At 40.1% G+C, this 21,586-nt stretch overlaps 1 protein-coding gene across 1 annotated transcript in view; it reads right to left on the bottom strand.

The window, feature by feature from the left end:
- Positions 1-14,407: 14,407 nt before the first annotated feature.
- Taf7l (TATA-box binding protein associated factor 7 like) overlaps positions 14,408-21,586 on the bottom strand; it is a 59,877-nt gene continuing 52,698 nt past the window's right edge. The window contains exon 13 of the mRNA XM_046419210.1: positions 14,408-14,608. Within this exon, the coding sequence (XP_046275166.1) occupies positions 14,408-14,608 (201 nt within the window). The remainder of the gene's footprint in view (positions 14,609-21,586) is intronic.

Below are 21,586 nucleotides of genomic sequence, written 5' to 3'. Positions count from 1 at the left end.
TTAGGAACAAGACAAGAATGTCTACTCTCACCACTTTTATTCACTATAGTTCTTGAAACTCTAGCCAGAGCAATCAGGCAAGAGAAGTAGATTACATGAATACAAATAGGAAAGAAGAACTATATTATCTCTCTTCTAGAGTTGATAAATAAATTCAGAAAAGTAGCAAGATACAAGATCAACATTCATAAATAGTTTCCCAATAATCTAACAATGACTCTGCTGAAGGAAAACTATCCCATTCTCAACAACCTAAAAAAAAAATCTACTTGGGAATTAATCTAACCAAAGAAGTGGAAGATCTCCACAATGACAATTATAGAATACTGAAGAAAGAAACTGAAGAAGACTTTAGAAGATGGAAAGAGCTTCCATGTTCTTGGATAAGCAGAATTAACATTGTCAAAATGGCCATACTACCAAAAGCAATATACAGCAATAACCACCAGAATACCAATGATGTTCTTCAAAGAACCAGAAAACAGTCCTAAAATTCATTTGGAAGAATAAGAGACCCAGAATAGCCAAAGCAATCCTGAGTAAGAAGAGTGAAGCAGGAGGCATCACAATACGTAATCTCAAATTATACTACAGAGCTATAGTAACAAAATCAGCATGGTATTGGCATCAAAATAAACATGAGCACCAAAGGAATAGAAGAGAAGACAGAGACAAATCCACATACTGATACTTGACAAAGGTATATATGTTGGAGGAAAGGTAGCCTTTTTTTTTTTTTTTACAAATAGTGCTGGGAAGTTAGATATCCATATGTAGAACAAACAATCTAGATCCTTAATCTCTCACTCTGCACAAGAATCAAATCAAAGTGGATGAAGACAAGTTAGACCAGCAAATACTAAAAAACTAGGGTCAACACTCCAACATATTTGTGCAGGCACTGACTTCCTTTGTTTGTTTGTTTGGTGGTGCTGGGGATTGAGCCCAGGGCCTTGTGCATGTGAGGCAAGCACTCTACCACGTGAGCCATATCCCCAGCCCCTGACTTCCTTAAATAAAAAAACCAACCCTATAGCTCAAGAAATAAAGCCAAGAATTAAGAAGTGGGATGGCATAAAATTAAAAAAAGATTCTTCACAGCAAAGAAAATCATTGTGTGAAGAGAGAGCCTATAGAATGGGAGAAAATCTTTGCCAGCTAACATCTGACAGGAGATTAATATCCAGAATATATAAAGAACTCAAGAAGCTTAACACTCAAAACCAAATAACCCAATCAATACACAGGCAAAAGACAGGCAAAAGAACCAAACAGATATTTCTCAAAAGAAGAAATACAAATAGCCAACAAATACATGGAAAAAAATGTTCAACATTCCTATCAATCAGGGAAATGCTAATTAAAACTAGACTAAGAGTTCCTCTTACTCCAGTCAGAATGGAAATTATCAAAAATACAAAAAAAAAAAAAAGGGGCCAGGCATGGTGGTGTACCCTTCTAATCCCAGCAGCTCAGGAAGCTGAGGCAGGAAGATCATGAATTCAAAGCCAGCCTCAGCAAACAAGCGAGGCGCTAAGCAACTCAGTGAGACGGTGTCTCTAAATAAAATACAAAATAGGCTGGGGAGGTGGCTCAGTGGTCAAGTGCCCCTGAGTTCAAACCCCAGTACCTTCCCAAAACAATACAAAAAATGCCCAGTGTGGTGGTATATGCCTGTAATCCCAGCAATTTGAGAGGCTGAGGCAGGAGGATCACAAATTCAAAGCCAGCCTCAGCAACTTAGAGAAGCCCTAAGAAACTTAGTGAGAACCTGACTCAAAATAAAAAAAAAAATAAAAAGGGCTGGGGATATGGCTCAGTGATTATGTGTCCCTGGGTTCAATCCTGGGTACCAAAGGAAAAAAAAAGAAGACAAATAATAATAAATACTGGCAATGATGTGAGGGAAAAGGTACACTCTTATTTGTTTGGTGGGACTAAAAATTAGTGCAACCACTTTGGAAAGCAGTATGGAGATTCCTCAAAAAACTAGGGAAAACCTATATATAAAACCATATAACCCAGCTATCCCACTCCTTGATATATATATATATATATATATATATATATATATATATATATATATATATATATATATAAAAGTTCTAAAATCAGCATTCTAAAGAGAATCAGCCACATCAAATGTTGGAGCAGCACAATTCACAATAGCCAAGTAAGTATGAAACTAGTCCAGGTGCTATCAACAGACAAATGTGGTATAAATATACCATGGTGTTCTACTCAGCCAAAAAGAAGAATGAAATTATGGCAATTGTAGTAAATGGATGGAATTTTACTTAACATCATGTAAAGTGAAATAAGCCAGACTCAGAAAATCAAGGGTAAATTTCTCTCGTAAGTGGAAGCTAGAGCAAAGTAAGGGAAAAAAGTGGTGTCAGATACTGTACAGATAGAGGGAAGGTCAGTAGAGTATAAGAAGGAGATGGAGGGGAGGAGAAGAGGGACAGGAAAGGGGAAGAAATGTAGAATGAATTTGACAAAATTTCACTATGAGCATGTATAAATATTCCACCATGAATTCCACTTTTATGTATATCTATGAAGCATAAATAAGTAGAATAGAATACCAGTAGAGTAGAGGAAGGGAAATGGGGCTTGGGGACAAGGGTAGGGAAAAAGAAGATACTGAGGACTGAAATTGAGCAAATTAAATTTCATGCGTGTATGATTATGTCAAAATGAACCCAACTATTATGTATAAAACTATATTGTACTAATAAAAGAATTTTTAAAATAAAAGTTTCCTACATATTTAAAAAGTAAATGTAAATAGTTGAAATTAATTTTAAGATTGCATTTTATTTAATCCAATGTATCTTAAGTATGTAATAATTATAAAATAAAAATTATTGAGAATTTTACATTTTTTTAACTAAGTATTGTCAAGCAGTCAGCTGGTGAAAAACCAAAACAAAATAAGAAACCCAGATACTTTATTACTTAAAGAGGCAGCAAAAACAAGATTAGTAATGGTATCAGCTCCCTTCATTTCTTGTCGCACAGGATGATACTGAATTTAAAGGGGCCAGATGACATGCAGCATAAGTGGTGGGACCCCCCTGGTGTTGAGTAGCCAATGTTACACTGCAGCTAAACAGTTTTATGACCTACAGCTGTACCTAGGCTGGAAAAAAACCCAATAATTTACAGGAATGAGGGAGGCATATGAGAAATTGCCTAATTTCAGCTTTTCTCAAGATAGGGAAGTGAATGCCAACCAGTCTTGTAGCTACTCCTCACAAGACTACTTATTTTCATATATTCTGGCAGGATCACAGGGCATTCTGCCAAGACCTGAATCATCTTGCAGTTGAGCCTTGTTTATGTGGCCTATGTGGCCTACATGGATAGGGCAAGGGTTTCAGGGCCCATACCAAGCAGTTCCCCTACAAAAATCCTGTGTGTGTGTGTGTGTGTGTGTGTGTGTGTGTGTGTGTGTTGGTACTGGCTATTGAAACCAGGGGTTTTATATACCCAGTCCTTTTTGTTTTTTGAGATAGGAAACTCACTAAGTTGCTGAAGCTGGTGACCCTCCTGCCTCAGCCCCCCCAAGTTGCTAAGATTATAGGCATGTGTGTGTGTGTGTGTGTGTGTGTGTGTGTGTGTTGGTACTGGCTATTGAAACCAGGGGTTTTATATACCCAGTCCTTTTTGTTTTTTGAGATAGGAAACTCACTAAGTTGCTGAAGCTGGTGATCCTCCTGCCTCAGCCCCCCCAAGTTGCTAAGATTATAGGCATGTGCCACTGTACCTGGCAGTATGTATATTTTATACTTATGGCACATCTTAATTCAGGCTAGCCATATGTCAGGTACTCAAAAGATATGCATAGGTAGTGGATACCATTGCAGATATGCAACATGGCAAAAGTCAGAATCACTGAGCTACAGCAAAGGAAAACGTGGAGTGTCAGAGTGTTCATGTGCAAGTGTGTGGGCACACATGTGCATGTGTACACATGTTGAGCTCAGGTGAAGAGTCAGAACAGCAAAACCTTGTGATGAGGGCACTAGTGAAGCAGTTCCCCTGGGTTATATTGAGAAGTGGCAGCAGAAGAGATGGAAGGACACTGAAGACACACTAACGTGCCCTTGTTATAGTTAAAGCTTTGTCCCGGGGTTTCATAAATTGACTTCCAGACCACTCACATATAATCGAATCAAGCCTTTATTGAAGCACACAAGTGGAGACTGACCAGAACATAAAGCTGTTACCCTGATCAGCCCTGAACAATTGCAAGGGCACTCCTTATAAGCCTGAAAACCGCAAAAGGGATGTTCAGGGGTCTAGCCAATGCAAGCAAGCCAGGTTACAGAAGCGGGACAGTGCAGTCAAGCAGTGGGAAGCCTAACCAATCAGTTATCCCAGTCACCCCAGTTACAGAAACAGCCCTGTTACCCTAGTTACAGAAACAATGCCCCATTCGGTAGTTCCGTGTTCTTAAAGGTTTTTATAGAAAAAGGAAAGAACATCTTGCCCCAGTCATGACTCTTCTACTTGGCATGGTTGTTTTACAGAATGGAGTCACATTTGCTTTTACTATTACACCCTTGCCGCTTTCTGTTGTCTACCCTAACACCCTGCCTCTCAGCAAAACTCTGGCTGCTCTTAGACTACAGAATCAGACAGAGGCTGCACAAGGGCTCTTCTACTTTTCTCACTCCTGGAAGTTATCTATGGCATATGTGCTAAAACCTCACCAACCTCAGCCTTTCTTGCAAGGTACTATTTATGTTTTTGTCCCAGCCCTCTGCCTTCCTTCATCTGGAAAGGCTTGTCTTCATTTCACACTGTGCCTCTTCCCCCACCTTCTGCCTCTAACACTCCGTTACCCATTGTCTTTCCCCTTATTTTCATCTTTTATGTTCAGAATTTCTGACAATTTTTATATCACCTTGGTTTTTAAGTTGTCCTCTAATTTCTCTTCTAATCTTGGCTTCAATTTAGTTGAACATGCCTATCTTCCATACTCCAGCTTACTTGCCCGAATTTTCCCCAGCATTCCTCCTGTCTTCATCCTACTTTCCCAGGCTCTTCCCATATATTTAGACCTCCTTTTCTCTGAGCATGGCTTATTAATTTCTGCCTAGAGTACTAAAAGTGGTGCACAGAACTTGGGAGTACATTTCCTAGAGCAGCACTGATTTTCGTCAATTAGAATCAGAACTGGAGCTAGCTGGGCTACTTCTGGAAAACCCTCAAATGTCTCTTGGTAATAAACATTACCACTATTTGTTTTTCAGATGAGAAAACAGAGCCTCTAAGATGTGTGGACTTGCCCAAGACAAGTGAGAATTGGGATTCCAACCTGTGTTTGTTCCACTACACAATTCAATCCAAACATTAAATTGTTGCCATTTATTTTCACTTCTCTATACTCCTCTCCAAATCCCAATGTTATACGGCTATTATGAGATAATTTGCTTAGATCATAGGAGTTTTCCTAAGAACTCTTTGGAAGGATGCTTCAGTATAGACAGTATCTTCTGTCATTTCTTAATCATAAAGTGCTATGGTCTGAATGTGTCTTCCCCCCAAGTTTATGTTGAAACATCATCTGCAATGTGGTACTCTTAATAAGTAGTGCTTTATGGAGGTGATTAGTTCATTAGGTCATCACCTTCATGAATGGGATTAGTACTCTTGTAAATGAGACCTGAAGGAGCTTGTATGCTCCTTCTTCCATGTAAGGATGCAGCCAGAGATACATCACCAGATACTGAATCCACTGGCACCTTGATGTTGGATTTCCCAGCCTCCAGAACTGTGAACAATAAACATTGCTTATAAATTACCCAAGCTGGTGTATTTTTGTTATAAAGGACTGAAAATGCACAAAGACACATAGTTTATTGCTTGTCTTCTTTTTCCTTTTGGATATGAGTGCTCATTGTGAAGGCAATTTAATAAATTGAAAGAAACTAGGGGCTGGGATTTAGCTCAAAGCTAAAAGAACATTTGCCTAGCATGTGAAAGGCCTTGGGTTTGATCCCCAGAACCACACACACATAATAAATTTACAGTAATCATTTTAAAAGGAAGAATTTATTTATTGTTTAAAGAACAGACCAGAAAACCATTAATAATACAGCCTTAAAAAACCCACCCCAAAACAACCCTGGATTGTTAAGGAAGTCTTCATAGGCATTATAGGCATCTGGTTTTTCCTAACCATTTCTGATGGAGGTTAGGATGAGGAATCTCATAATAAGGATAATTGCTTAAAATTTTTTCATCTTTGCTCTTAATTAATTAATAACAACCAACCACAGTCCTAAATACACAACAGAACAAAGATATGTAGCAGCAAGAAATCATCCCTGAGAAAGAGAGAAGACTTATCATTTGAACAAAGAGGACAGAACTTATTACTAACTGCTGAGAGGTAGACTCTTAAATTCACTGTTGCAGGAGCTAGCCCTTAATAGAAAAGGAAATTTCTACATTTAGGAAATAAGCGCTTAAAATAGAAGAGTTTGGAAAAGCTAAAACATGCTAACCAGATGTATGGTCTTCTAGGCTAAAAAACTGTCTCTGACAAACATGGCTGAATCATCTGATGGCACCATAGGTCAGGAGAAATATATGTAATTCACAAATTCACAAAGAGAATAGTATCCCTTTCTACCTGACTATTATATTAAAACATTTTATAACCAGCAAAACGTTCAGAGAAACAAATATAATTGATTCAACATAAGGCAACCAAAGGGAGAGAAACATGCACAATTTCACACAGTAACTGGTCTTGATGGAAAAACCAATGTTTATGGCCAGGTTGAAGATTCTTCTCACTTCTTCATAAAATATTTCAATTGCTCCTGTAGGGAAATGAGCTATAAGGAGAAGCAGAAAACAGAAAAAAATCATCTTAAATCTTAAGTTCTACTACTTCATCAAATATTTACTTATATAAACCATAAATAACAATTGTCAGTTGCTATTTATAAGGTTATCTTACAATGTTCCAAAGAACAGTTCCACAGTAAAAAATGCATGTCCAATATTTTAGTCATGATGTTGCCCTTTATTATGCCAAACTTCAAAAGCTTTAAATTGAATATGCTTTTAAAAATTGAATATGCTTGCTGTTAGGAATTTACGTTTCTGTGAAGGATATACAGAGGCCATAGTTCAAGGAGAAATGAGATGGGGGTTCATTGTAGCCATATTCTAGGTGTCAGAAGATAAGGCAGTTTGAATAGTCTCTTGTCCCAATGAACATGATTAATCTTATACTAACTCTGCTGCTTCTTGACATGTTTTAAGAAACTATGAAACCCAGTCAGGGTCCTGACCATCCTGACTAATCAGCAACCTGATGATGTTCTACTTATGCTTTCTAAATCAAAAGTCATGAACCTTTTGTGGGTGTAGAATGTAATGTTTTTTTTTTTTTTTTAACTTGAACTGTACTATGACCAATTATATTTATAGATGTATACTATCTTTGGGACAAAGGCTGTTTTTTACATTATCCAATTTAGGTCATTCCATATCAGCATGGACTTTTTAGTCTGTGAAGTGAAAGGAAAAAAGCCGTATAAAACAAGCCTGTGTTGCACAATACCTAAAAACCACTCTATTTGCTGTTTTCAGTAATTTATATATTATTCTCACTCAGATGCTGAGTGACTCTAAAGGATCATGACCACAGCTAGTCACTGCTCCAGTTCTTTCTCCTTTGTGGGCTCTTTTTCCTACTTCCCACTAAAGGTAGTTTTTTTCCCTTAAGTCCAGACTTCTTGCTGAACAATGAACCCAACCAACTCATCTAATCCCACACATTCAATGATTATTTCTGTGTATGGGCCTCTCAGATCTCCCATTTTCAAAAGCACTTCCAAGAACATTCATTATCTTTTCCACCCCTCATGCCCTCCAAATCCTCTTCTTGTTGTCTTAATTTCAATTAACAGTACACCATTTTCCAATTATACAGTCTTTAGACTCTTAGACTATTTTTCCCTTTGCCCTATAAGTCTGCTAACATTTAGATATGGAATGTGCCCCACAGGCCCAAGTGTTAAAGGTTTGGTCCCAGTTTGTGGCACTACTGAAAGGTAGCAGAACCTTTAAGCAGTGGAGCTTTGCGGGAGATTTTAGGTCATTTGGGGCATGCACTAAAAAGGAATCGTGGGACCCTGGTCTCTCCACTCCTCTTTTTTTTGCTTCCCTGCTATGAGGTGAGTGGCTCTGTTTCACCATATGCTCCCCACTGTGATGTGCTGCTTCACTACAGACCCAAAAGCAAAGGGTCTCAATGGCCATGGACTGGAACCTCCAGAACTGTAAGCCAAAATAAACCTTTATCTTAATAAGTTTGTTATCTTGGGTGTTTTTTCAGTAATGGAAATCTAACATAATATCTAATGAATTCTTAAGTTCTGGTTCCTTCTATCACTTGCACCTCCCCATTCTAATTTTTCCTACATGCTGCTAGAAGATAAATCTTTCTGAGTTACTCTCCAGGTAAAACAAACCAAAACAAAACCTATTGGCTCTTTATGACCTCCACCCCAAATCTAAACTCTTTAGCCTGGTATCACCAACTTTGAGCCATTGTACATGCTACCCAGTCATAGAATACCCTGCTTTCTCTATGTCCTTATTAAAACTCTACCTAAATTTTAAGGTCCCAGGTAAATACTATCTTCTCCATAAAGCCTTCCCTAATCTCCATAGACAAAAGCAAGCTCTCATTCATTTAAATCCCTACCCCTCTTGTCAATAAATCTATGTTGAATATATAAGCTAACATAAAGGTCTCTGAGTAAATAAACTTTATAGCCACATTTCTACATTGAAAATAGCACTCCCCACTACTAACTACTTACATGCAGTAATCTTTGTATTAATTGTTCACCTGGTTGTCTACAAACAGTACTCGTATACGTAATTTGCTGAGAAGAAGGGAATATATAGAACATAAGAATACCTCTGGCCTTGTAGGGATGGGGGATGGGAGCAGTGCCTCTATCTTAAGAGCTCTGAGCTAAGCCTATTGTGATAAAACAAACACTGGTTTCTTTAAAATTGTTACCTGCAACGATATAGGGCTGGAGTTAGCATACATTTTCTATACAACTACTTTACCTTCATTTATCTCACTTTTCTCTCTTCTCTTTTCACTCTGCACACTTTCTTGTGGTTTTGAATACTAATCATTCAAGTTAGAAATCTGACATGTATCCTTAACACTTCCTTCTCCTTCACCAACTGGTAACTGACTCAAGTCCTGTCAATTCTTTTAAATATATTCTCTCGTATGTAAATGTTCATGGTAGCATTATTCATAATACTCCAAAAGTAGAAACAACTCAAATATTCATCAGTGAATGCATGCAATAAATAAAATGTAACATATCTATACAATGGAATAATAGAAATATGGACAATTATTTAGTCTTACATGGAATAAGGTACTGGTACATACCACAACATGGTTGAATCTTGAAAACATTATGTTAACTAAAAGAATCCAGGGAGAGAAGATGGTGGATTAGAGGAAGTATGTACTTCCTAGCAGTTCCTTAGCACCAGACTTAAAAAGCGGAAGATTGCTCCTTGAGGTGGGTAACTAAGGAAACTCACTGAAATTCAATACTGGACAGTAAAAGAAACCATAGAGACACAGAAAGTCAGAAACTTCAAACATGATTAGAAATAATACTTTAGAGAAGCAACCGCTAGGTTGATGACCATGGCTGCATCCCTGGCTGCTGGCAGGAGGGAGTACACAGGCAGAGAAAGCAAAGTTCAGTGAAAAAAAAATAGTTTGTAGGGTAACCTGTGTAATAGAGAGGAAGGATGATCTTAATGGACCCAGGGTCAGTGGGGGAAGCTGTTGGGTGAAAAGTGCTCAGCCCATGGGCAGACAGTTTGGAAGGAGCCAGTGTCACCTGTGCAAGAATTATTTATAAGCACTGTGTGGCAGCAAGCAGAAGCAAGAGATTGGGAACTCACAAAAAATTTGCAAGCAGTCACCTATATGGGCCACAGAGGGTGTCTAGGTCAGTGTAACTGAAACAAGTGCAAAAGAATTGTGCTTAGAAAATCTAGGCTTAAGCTACCAAGAAGACAGAACTCCCTTTATTGTTGACAACTGATAACAGCTACTGGGAAGACACCAATCACAACCAGATAGGAATGTCTGCACTCCAGGGCTGATACTGGGTAATTCACATCCACAGCAGTGAATGTGAAACCTGTGGAGGTTTAGACCTTACACCTAAAACAGAATTTACAGAAGTCATCTGTGATCCAAATGTCCTGTAGAGATTGGCATATTCCCAGCAACTGTGGGTGTGGATCAATCTCAAATACCCATCAACAGAGTTCCAAAGGTCAGCCAAGACTAAATCCCAGTTATTGGACTTGCTAATTCAGAACTCTACTCCATCCCCACTTCAGGAATATACCATTTGTTAGCACTCCCTAATATATTCCATCCTATACTGGGAGACAGGAAGCTGAGAGCTACTACAACCAGTTTTGGCTCCTAGCCAAAATGGTAGCTAAGTAAGGAACATGAGGATGCTGGACTTAACCCCCAGCCCTTGACCCAAGTGTTACAGAGCCTGTAGGGCATAAGGTAATGGGACATAAGGTAATGGGACATAATGGGATATGTTGCATCAGAAAAGAGGAAACTTAACTTGCTGGCTGCTACCTGCTTCCTAGTCCTGGGGCCACATGTGGCTAAGAGAGCACCTAGCGATTAGCCAGAAGGCATTGCCCTGGGTTGTGATGAAGAAAAAGACCACCTCTAGGATAGGCTCAGAACCCTTCTGCCCTCAAGGACAGCTCATGTCTCCCATTACTGCCTGTAGGATGGGTATAGATGTAAATTCTCCCCACCCTGCTGACCTTTACCCTGATTGGCTCCTGTACATTATATTAGCTGTGTATGTTTTCTCATTAAACGAGATCCTGCTTTGTCTGATTGTCCTCCAGGAAGGGAGGGCTGGGTGTGGGTGGCCAGTCGACCTTTACCTTTCTTGGTGTGCTCCCCCAATCTCTCCCACAGGTCAGGAGGGAAGGGGGGGGCTAAAAACCCCGACATCTGGCACCCCACGCGGGACACGAAGAACTCAGTTCACCAAGAGTGAGAGTATCAAGCCAAGCCAAGCGAGTTTTCTGAGGTAAGTGTATCCCTGGAAATATGGGGCAATATCACACTAGGCATAACGACCCAGCTCTTATGCTGAAAAGCCGAGGTTTAGAGATCTTGGATGCCCAGGCCAAAAAGGTCCTGGTTGATGGCTGAGTGGGAGGAGGAGGGAGAGGTTTGCAAGAGGGAGCCAGGCCTGCCGGTGGGACCCCAGGCGTTTCTTCTCGTGACCTGCTGCAGGCCCCACAGACTCCCAGGCATCCCGTCCCACTCCACCCTCGGGCATTAGGCCACCTGGGACCACACAGTACAGTTGGTGAGGAAGACGGAAATTAACCTGGGAGAGGTACCCCCTCTGAGGGACTATCTGCCCTCAGAGCCTGTTTCTCTCCTGGCCCCTCAAGAGGAACATCTAGGGGCGACAAAGACCCTTTTAAGACACCTACTCCTCCTACCACTAATCCTTGGCCTGGTCCCCTAAATTTCACACTAACTGCCCCTGTCCCGGAACACATGGTAGACAGGATGGGGAACGGCCTCCGCCATATTGTCATTCCCCCCCACCCCAAATTCTCCACCCTCTTACAAAAAAAAAAAAAAAAAAAAAAAACCTCAAAAAAAGGATGGGCCTAATTTGCCCTGGGCTGAAACCATCCTCCAGGGTCTGAAAAGGTCAAACTCCGCCTAAGACGCCCTGCCCACAGTATAAAAAGGGATTTCATTGGCAAAAGGATTATAAGTCCAAATTTGATATTGAGGGTAAGCCTTTAAACTAGTAATGGGGTACCCTCCAGCCCCGTCACCCAAAGGAGGCGCCCCGCCTAGACACTGGCCTAGGGCCCACTGGCCTGGCCCGTTCAGGCTGGGCCAGGCGGGGCAAGCGGCTAAACCAGGCCTGGTGGGCGCCATGTGGGTGGGGCCAAGCGGAGTCCCAGGCTGCCACTGCTCTGAGCCCAAGCCCGGACCTGCCCACCCAACCTGGAGGCACAGTCTCACAGGCTCTTGCTCCCTGTGTGGCTCGTGGCAGCGAGTCCGGGACACTCCCCAGGGTTGCCAGGGGACGGCGATAGGGAGAGAGAATGGCCTTCCAGTGCCGCCTGAGGAAAACAGCTTCCTTCAAATTGGCAAAATAATGAAATGAAAAATTTGAACATTTTAGCTTTGCTTGGGAGCATTAAAATTTGCCAGCAAGGAGCCAGCGGGGACTCAGAGGGCTACCAAGGATCTTGCCAGCTTCGAGATTGGCCCTGCTTTATATAAAAAAAGGGGGGGGGGAACAACCTGCCATTCTCATGCCTCCTGAGCTTCATAAATGCAGGGTTAGCAATATCTCAAATCCTTAACAGCTGATATCCAGAACTCCAGTTTAGCTATCAGTACATCTCTCCCACACCTGGAGGCTAATGGATAGATATGTTAATGAGAACCATTGAGGCCTATTTCCAATGTAAAAAACCTTGAGGCTTACTTCCTGGGAATACCTTCAAGCCCATATGCAAGTTACAGGAAGAAGGATGGGATATCAAAAGAAGAGTCAAACCCAGGTGGTAGCCAGGATGCTTTTTTCAATATCTATTTTAAGTAGATTTTGCCTTACGCTCACATATACTCCAAAGCTGGCACACCAAAATGGTTTTTCTGCTATTATGCCCTCTCCCACGTCATGGAGTTCTATTTTATTTTTTGAGCTCATAATTTTGATCCTACATACCTAGGTTAATGTTTTTCTGATCAGTTCTATTTTTTGATCAACTGTGGAGGTTTTAAACATTGCAATGGAGATTTCACCTGTGAAAAGCTACAAGGCCTTTACTATTGTGTTATGTGTGCACACTTGTGTTATGTGTTATATGTCTGTATGTGCGTATGTCCATATGTCATACACATGATATAAAAATTGGCAGATATATGAGGAGCGCTCATGAAAAATTAAAAAAAAATGGATCCAAATATCTTTTATTCACGTGATTTAAACAGTTCAATTTAAATTGGGTAAACAGATGAAAGTAAAGATGTCTTTAAAATTAAGCTTACAAGTTTTTCTAGGTGTTCAAAAAAAAAAACTAATAAAATGTTGATGTCTGTGAAATAATCTACCTAAATTCAGAAATTTACAAGGATTGTTTCAAAATGTGAACAAAAAAGGAGGTTAACAGATGGAAAGAAGAAATTCGAAGGTTCTAGATATAAAAATCATATTTAATAGAAGAGAAAAAAAGTGTTCCTAAATAAAAAAAATCTTTATGTGATAAATAAGAGTTTAAGTAAGTGATAAAGAAGGTCTAGTAAGTTTGTTTTTACAATCAGTCATATGTTAAAAGGACAAAGATTTCTTAAAACATTAGTTTACCCATAACATTGTATTTTAATAAGTTTTGTTTCTTGTTTCTAGAGCAAGTAATCTTAAAAAAAAATTAAACAGTTGGTTAAACAAGAACTGTTATTTTAGAGAACTGTGCTGTGTTATTTATTTAAAATCTAAATTTGGTTAATATAAAAACATCAGTGTAATTGTAGTGCTATTAATGTGTTCATATCTTCCAGGTATACAAATCTGTAAGGTAGAAGTTTTAAAAGAGCATTATATCAAGCAGGTGTTCTAAAGTTGTATGGTAATTTTAGGCTTAAAAGAAAAACATATTGGAGATTTATTTATATCATTTGATGTTCTATAACTGGACCTGTTATCAATAGGATGTGTAAAGTTTTATGTTACTTTTTACATTGAGGTATGATTCTTCAATTGTAAAAATGAAAAGACCATTCTGGACGCTTTGCCCGGTTGTGACCAGACTCCTCATTGTCTCCCTCGTGGCATTCATCATGGCCACGGGGATGGGAACTGGACTTGCTGGCCTCTGTACTTCTTTACAAATGTGCAATAAGCTTTCTCAGCAGATGATAGATGGTATGCACCATGTTGCCAACACTATCTTAGACCTGCAATCTCAACTCATTCCTTGGCTACAGTTGTCCTCCAAAACCGTCATGACCTGGACCTACTTACCGCTCGAGAAGGGGGACTATGCCTGTTCCTACAGGAGGAGTGCTGCTTCTATGCCAATCGCTTTGGTATCGTCCAAGACAAGATCAAGAGACTACAAGAAGGCCTTAAAACCTGTTGGAATGAACTGCAATCTAGCTTTCTAAGGACTGGACTAACGGGTGGGTGGCTCCCTTATCGAGCCAGAGCTGTTCAACTGATGGTGGTCTGGCAGCAACACGCTGTCTTACAAGATGCTGACTGGGAACCCTATGAGGTTGGTCATGCCCCTACCAGGACAAACAGGTGTAAGCCGGGAGCAGAAAGGTGTCCTTCATAGGCGATAGACATCTCCCTTTCTTAAAGCTTCCCATTGGGTCTGCCGACCCTGCAGGTGAACTGCCAAAAGAGCCAGAGTGGTAGTCAATGACGGGTAAGATCCCCAGAGGGGGACGACCTAAGACAGGCACACTCTCAAGTAAGGCAAACACCTGCTAATAAAACAAAACGGGGGAGATGTAGGTCATAATGTAACATGGGGCATGTTGCATCAGAAAAGAGGAAACTTAACTTGCTGGCTGCTACCCGCGTCCCAGTCCTGGGGCCACATGTGGCTAAGAGCACCTGGCAATTAGCCAGAAGGCATTGCCCTGGATTGTGATGAAGAAAAAGACCACCTCTAGGATAGGCTCAGAACCCCTCTGCCCTCATGGACATTACTGCCCGTAGGATGGGTGTAGATGTAAATTCTCCCCACCTTGCTGACCTGATTGGCTCCTGTACATTATATTAGCTGTGTATGTTTTCTCATTAAACGAGATCCTGCTTTGACAGTTCTCCCTGGAGTGTCTGATTGTCCTCCAGGGAGGGAGGGCTGGGTGTGGGTGGCCAGTCGACCTTTACCTTTCTTGGCGTGCTCCCCCAATCTCTCCCACAGGTCAGGAGAGAATGGGGGACTAAAAACCCCGACAAGAGCCCATAATACAAAGAAAGAAAATCTATTCTTGCCAACAGTTTTGAGCACCTCTGGAAATAAGCCCTTTATTTCTCATTACGATCTATCATATTTTTCCACATGCCCCCCTTTTAATTTTTAATTTAATTTTTCACAAACATATACATATATATTTATTCATATGAATTTACTTTAATTGCTTTCTTCATCACCCATTTATTATTTAGCTTTGGTCTGACTTAAGTGGGATAAAATTATATGTGGGTTTGAGTTGATCTTATATTTGTCCCTATTATTAGGCCTACTATTACCACTTCTTTACTCTTCTTCCCCCACTAGTAACCAAATTTTCCTGTTGCCTCTTCCTCTCTTTCATTTTTTTTTTAAACCGAGGATTGAACTCAGGGGCCCTCAACCACTGAGCCACATCCCCAGTCCTTTTTATGTTTTATTTAGAGACAGGGTCTTGCTGAATTACTTAGGGCCTTGTTAAATTGCTGAGGCTGGCTTTGAACTCACAACCCACCTGCTTCAGCTTGCCGAGCTGCTGGGATTACAGGCATATGCCACTGCACCCAGCCCTTGCTTTCATTTTAAAAATTACTTTTAGTTATTTTTTACTCCTTCTTTATAGCCATCATCTGCTACCTATCTCCTGCCTCTTCCGTGTTAGTATTTTAAATATCTCAAACTTTATCTTGCCTTCCTAGCCTATTTTCTCTTCATTTAATAAACTGTAATTGTAATATCTGATAAAATAATACAGTTTTTGTAATTCCTACCCCATTTATGTTGTGATTAAGTGGATGTTGTAGTAGACACCTGGTGTATAATGCTCGATCTAGTTCAGTTTTCTTTTTTTTTAATGTTGGAGCTGATATTACATGCTGACCCTACCATTCCTATGCAGGTAGCAGTTAGTGTTATAGATATCAAAACAGACACCAGACATTTATCTTAAGGCTGTACATCTGGATTCAGCCATAGAACAGGTAATTTCAGGCTGCCATTCGCCTGCGGCTTGCAGACAGATTGCTAGGGTTCAGTGCCTGGGGGCTTCTTAGAACCTGATCTTATCGGAGCGAACACCGAGCCTGGGGCGGCCGAGTTCCGGCTCCCGGAACCGCCCTGGCTCAGGGCTGGGGAGCCTGCGGAGGCTGCTTCTTGGACCCTGCTCCTATCAGAGCATACACCAAGCACTAAGCGGCCGAATTCCGGCTCCCGGAACTGAGCCCGCGGGGACTGCTTCTTGGAGCCTACTCTTATCGGAGCTTACACCAAGCACGGAGCGGCTGAGTTCCAGCTCCTGGAACGGCCCTGGCCCAGGGCTAGGAGCCCGCGGAAACTGCTTCTCGGTCCGGGTCCTGCTGAGGGCCGGTCAGGACTCACCCGTTGCTTTGGTTGCCCGACAAGGGGAACGAAATGCTGCCATTCGCATAGGATACCAACATGGCAGAGATCTGATGTCATCAGAAAGCGGTGGAGGAGAGAACTTCATCAATACCAGCGGTGACAGAAACAGTTGGTCTCCTGGTAGGGGGGGGGTGAGGGACAGACACCCGAGTCTCCTCAATTTGTTGTCGAGCCAGAGGGGAGGAGCCGGGCCGCCGCCAGCGCCCGGAGCAGGAAGGTACAGAGCTCCAAACCAAAGGAATGAGCAGTCTATTCAGTGAAATAATACGAGAAAACTTCCCAGACTTGAAGAATGAGACAGAATCCCAAATCCTAGAAGCCTACAGGACGCCGAATGTGCAAAATCATAAGAGATCCACACCTAGACACATTATAATGAAGATGCCCAACATACAGAATAAGGAGAGAATTTTAAAAGCTACAAGAGAAAGGAAGCAGATTACATTTAGGGGTAAGCCAATCAGGATAACAGCTGATCTTTCAACACAGACTCTGAAAGCTAGAAGATCCTGGAATAACATATTTCAAACACTGAAAGAAAATGGGTTCCAACCAAGAATTGTGTATCCAGCGAAATTAAGCTTCAGGATGGAAGATGAAATTAAAACCTTCCACGATAAACAAAAGTTTAAAGAATTCGCAGCTAGAAAACCATCTCTTCAAAACATCCTCGCCAAAACATTACAGGAAGAGGAAATGGAAAATAACAATGAAAACCAACAGTGGGAGGTAGGACAGTAAAGGGGGGGAAAATAATCAAAGAGGAAAACAAACCATGTTTAGTAACAGAAATAAACAAATATGGCTGGAAGAACAACACATATCTCAATAATAACCCTAAATGTTAATGGCTTAAACTCACCAATTAAGAGACACAGGCTAGTAGAATGGATCACAAAACAAGACCCAACAATATGCTGCCTACAGGAGACGCATTTGATAGGAAAAGACATTCATAGGCTGAAGGTGAAAGGTTGGGAAAAATCATATCACTCATATGGACTTTGGAAACAAGCAGGAGTGTCCATACTCATATCAAATAAAATAGATTTCAAGCCAAAGTTAATCAAAAAGGATAAAGAGGGACACTACATACTGCTTAAGGGAACCATACACCAACAAGACATAACAATCATAAATATATATGCCCCAAACAATGGTGCAGCTATGTTCATCAAACAAACCCTTCTCAAGTTCAAGAGTCTAATAGACCACCATACAATAATCATGGGAGACTTCAACACACCTCTCTCGCCACTGGACAGATCTTCCAAACAAAAGTTGAATAAGGAAACTATAGAACTCAATAACACAATTAATAACCTAGACTTAATTGACATATATAGAATATACCACCCAACATCAAGCAGTTACACTTTTTTCTCAGCAGCACATGGATCCTTCTCAAAAATAGATCATATATTATGTCACAGGGCAACTCTTAGACAATATAAAGGAGTAGAGATAATACCATGCATCTTATCTGATCATAATGGAATGAAACTGAAAATCAACGATAAAAGAAGGAAGGAAAAAGCATACATCACTTGGAGAATGAACAATAGGTTACTGAATGATCAATGGGTTATAGAAGACATCAAGGAGGAAATTAAAAAATTCATAGAGATTAATGAAAACACAGACACAACATATCGGAATCTATGGGACACATTGAAAGCAGTTCTAAGAGGAAAATTCATTGCTTGGAGTTCATTCCTTAAAAAAAGAAAAAAACAACAAATAAATGATCTCATACTTCATCTCAAAATCCTAGAAAAAGAAGAGCAAAACAACAACAAAAGAAGTAGAAGGCAAGAAATAATTAAAATCAGAGCTGAAATTAATGAAATCAAAACAAAAGAAACAATTGAAAAAATTGACAAAACTAAAAGTTGGTTCTTTGAAAAAATAAACAAAATCAACAGACCCTTAGCCATGCTAGCGAAGAGAAGAAGAGAGAGAACTCAAATTACTAGCATACGGGATGAAAAAGGCAATATCACAACAGACACTTCAGAAATACAGAAGATAATCAAAAACTATTTTGAATCCTTATACTCCAATAAATTAGAAGATAGTGAAGGCATAGATAAATTTCTTAAGTCATATGATCTATCCAGATTGAGTCAGGAGGATATAGACAACCTAAACAGACCAATATCAATTGAAGAAATAGATGAAACCATCAAAAGACTACCAACTAAGAAAAGCCCAGGACCGGATGGGTATACAGCAGAATTTTACAAAACCTTTAAAGAGGAACTAATACCAATACTTTTCAAGCTACTTCAGGAAATAGAAAAAGAGGTAGAACTTCCAAATTCATTCTATGAGGCCAACATCACCCTGATACCTAAACCAGACAAAGACACTTCAAAGAAAGAAAACTACAGACCAATATCTCTAATGAACCTAGATGCAAAAATCCTCAATAAAATTCTGGCGAATCGGATACAAAAACATATGAAAAAAATTGTGCACCATGATCAAGTAGGATTCATCCCTGGGATGCAAGGCTGGTTCAATATACGGAAATCAATAAATGTTATTCACCACATCAATAGACTTAAAAATAAGAACCATATGATCATCTCGATAGATGCGGAAAAAGCATTCGACAAAGTACAGCATCCCTTTATGTTCAAAACTCTAGAAAAACTAGGGATAACAGGAACATACCTCAATATTGGAAAAGCAATCTATGCTAAGCCTCAGGCTAGCATCATTCTGAATGGAGAAAAACTGAAGGCATTCCCTCCAAAATCTGGAACAAGACAGGGATGCCCTCTCTCACCACTTCTGTTCAACATAGTTCTCGAAACACTGGCCAGAGTAATTAGACAGACGAAAGAAATTAAAGGCACAAAAATAGGAAAAGAAGAACTTAAATTATCACTATTTGTAGTGACATGATTCTATACATAGCAGACCCAAAAGGGTCTACAAAGAAACTATTAGAGCTAATAAATGAATTCAGCAACGTGGCAGGCTATAAAATCAACACGCATAAATCAAAGGCATTCCTGTATATCAGCGACAAATCCTCTGAAATGGAAATGAGGACAACCACTCCATTCAAAATATCTTCAAAAAAAATAAAATACTTGGGAATCAACCTAACAAAAGAGGTGAAAGACTTATACAATGAAAACTATAGAACCCTAAAGAGAGAAATAGAAGAAGATCTTAGAAGATGGAAAAATATACCCTGTTCATGGATAGGCAGAACTAACATCATCAAAATGGCGATATTACCAAAAGTTCTCTATAGGTTTAATGCAATGCCAATCAAAATCCCAATGGCATTTCTTGTAGAAATAGAGAAAGCAATCATGAAATTCATATGGAAAAATAAAAGACCAAGAATAGCAAAAACAATGCTAAGCAGGAAGTGTGAATCAAGCGGTATAGCGATACCAGACTTCAAACTATACTACAGAGCAATAGTAACAAAAACAGCATGGTACTGGTACCAAAACAGGCGGGTGGACCAATGGTACAGAATAGAGGACACAGAAACCAATCCACAAAACTACAACTATCTTATATTTGATAAAGGGGCTAAAAGCATGCAATGGAGGAAGGATAGCATCTTCAACAAATGGTGCTGGGAAAACTGGAAATCCATATGCAACAAAATGAAACTGAATCCCTTTCTCTCGCCATGCACAAAAGTGAATTCAAAATGGATCAAGGAGCTTGATATCAAATCAGAGACACGGCGTCTGATAGAAGAAAAAGTTGGCTACGATCTACATACTGTGGGGTCGGGCTCCAAATTCCTCAATAGGACACCCATAGCACAAAAGTTAATAACTAGAATCAACAAATGGGACTTACTCAAACTAAAAAGTTTTTCCTCAGCAAAAGAAACAATAAGAGAGGTAAATAGGGAGCCTACATCCTGGGAACAAATCTTTACTCCTCACACTTCAGATAGAGCCCTAATATCCAGAATATACAAAGAACTCAAAAAATTAGACAATAAGAGAACAAACAACCCAATCAACAAATGGGCCAAGGACCTGAACAGACACTTCTCAGAGGAGGACATACAGTCAATCAACAAGTACATGAAAAAATGCTCAACATCTCTAGCTGTCAGAGAAATGCAAATCAAAACCACCCTAAGATACCATCTCACTCCAGTAAGATTGGCAGCCATTAGGAAGTCAAACAACAACAAGTGCTGGCGAGGATGTGGGGAAAATGGTACACTTGTACATTGCTGGTGGGACTGCAGATTGGTGCAGCCAATTTGGAAAGCAGTATGGAGATTTCTTGGAAAGCTGGGAATGGAGCCACCATTTGACCCAGCTATTCCCCTTCTCGGTCTATTCCCTAAAGACCTAAAAAGAGCATGCTACAGGGACACTGCTACATCGATGTTCATAGCAGCACAATCCACAATAGCAAGACTGTGGAACCAACCTAGATGCCCTTCAATAGATGAATGGATAAAAAAAATGTGGCATTTATACACAATGGAGTATTACTCTGCATTAAAAAATGACAAAATCATAGAATTTGCAGGGAAATGGATGGCATTAGAGCAGATTATGCTAAGTGAAGCTAGCCAATCCCTAAAAAACAAATGCCAAATGTCTTCTTTGATATAAGGAGAGTAACTATGATCAGAGTAGGGACGAAGAGCAGGAGAAGAAGATTAACATTTAACAGGGATGAGAGGTGGGAGGGAAAGGGAGAGAGAAGGGAAATTGCATGGAAATGGAAGGAGACCCTCAGGGTTATACAGTGGAGGGGGTAGAGAGAGAGGAAGGGAGGGGAGGGGAGAGGTGGGGAGGGGGGAGGGTGGAGGATGGGAAAGGCAGCAGAGCACAACAGACACTAGTATGGCAATATGTAAATCAATGGATGTGTAACTGATGTGATTCTGCAATCTGTGTATGGGGTGAAGGTGGGAGTTCATAACCCACTTGAATCAAAGTGTGGAATATGATATGTCAAGAAATTTGTAATGTTTTGAACAACCCACAATAAAAAATTAAAAAAAAAAACTACAAAAAAAAATATTTAATCCATCACATTAAAAAAAAAAAAGGCTGTACATCTGTTGCTAACATTAGTGCTATTCCTGGCT

This window comes from Marmota monax, unplaced genomic scaffold (assembly GCF_021218885.2).
Source record: "Marmota monax isolate L192 unplaced genomic scaffold, Marmota_monax_Labrador192_F-V1.1 WCK01_AAM20220418_F8-fsc00206, whole genome shotgun sequence".
NCBI lineage: Eukaryota > Metazoa > Chordata > Mammalia > Rodentia > Sciuridae > Marmota > Marmota monax.
The sequence above is the reverse complement of the archived record's forward strand: the minus strand, read 5'-3'. Positions and strand labels throughout refer to the sequence as shown.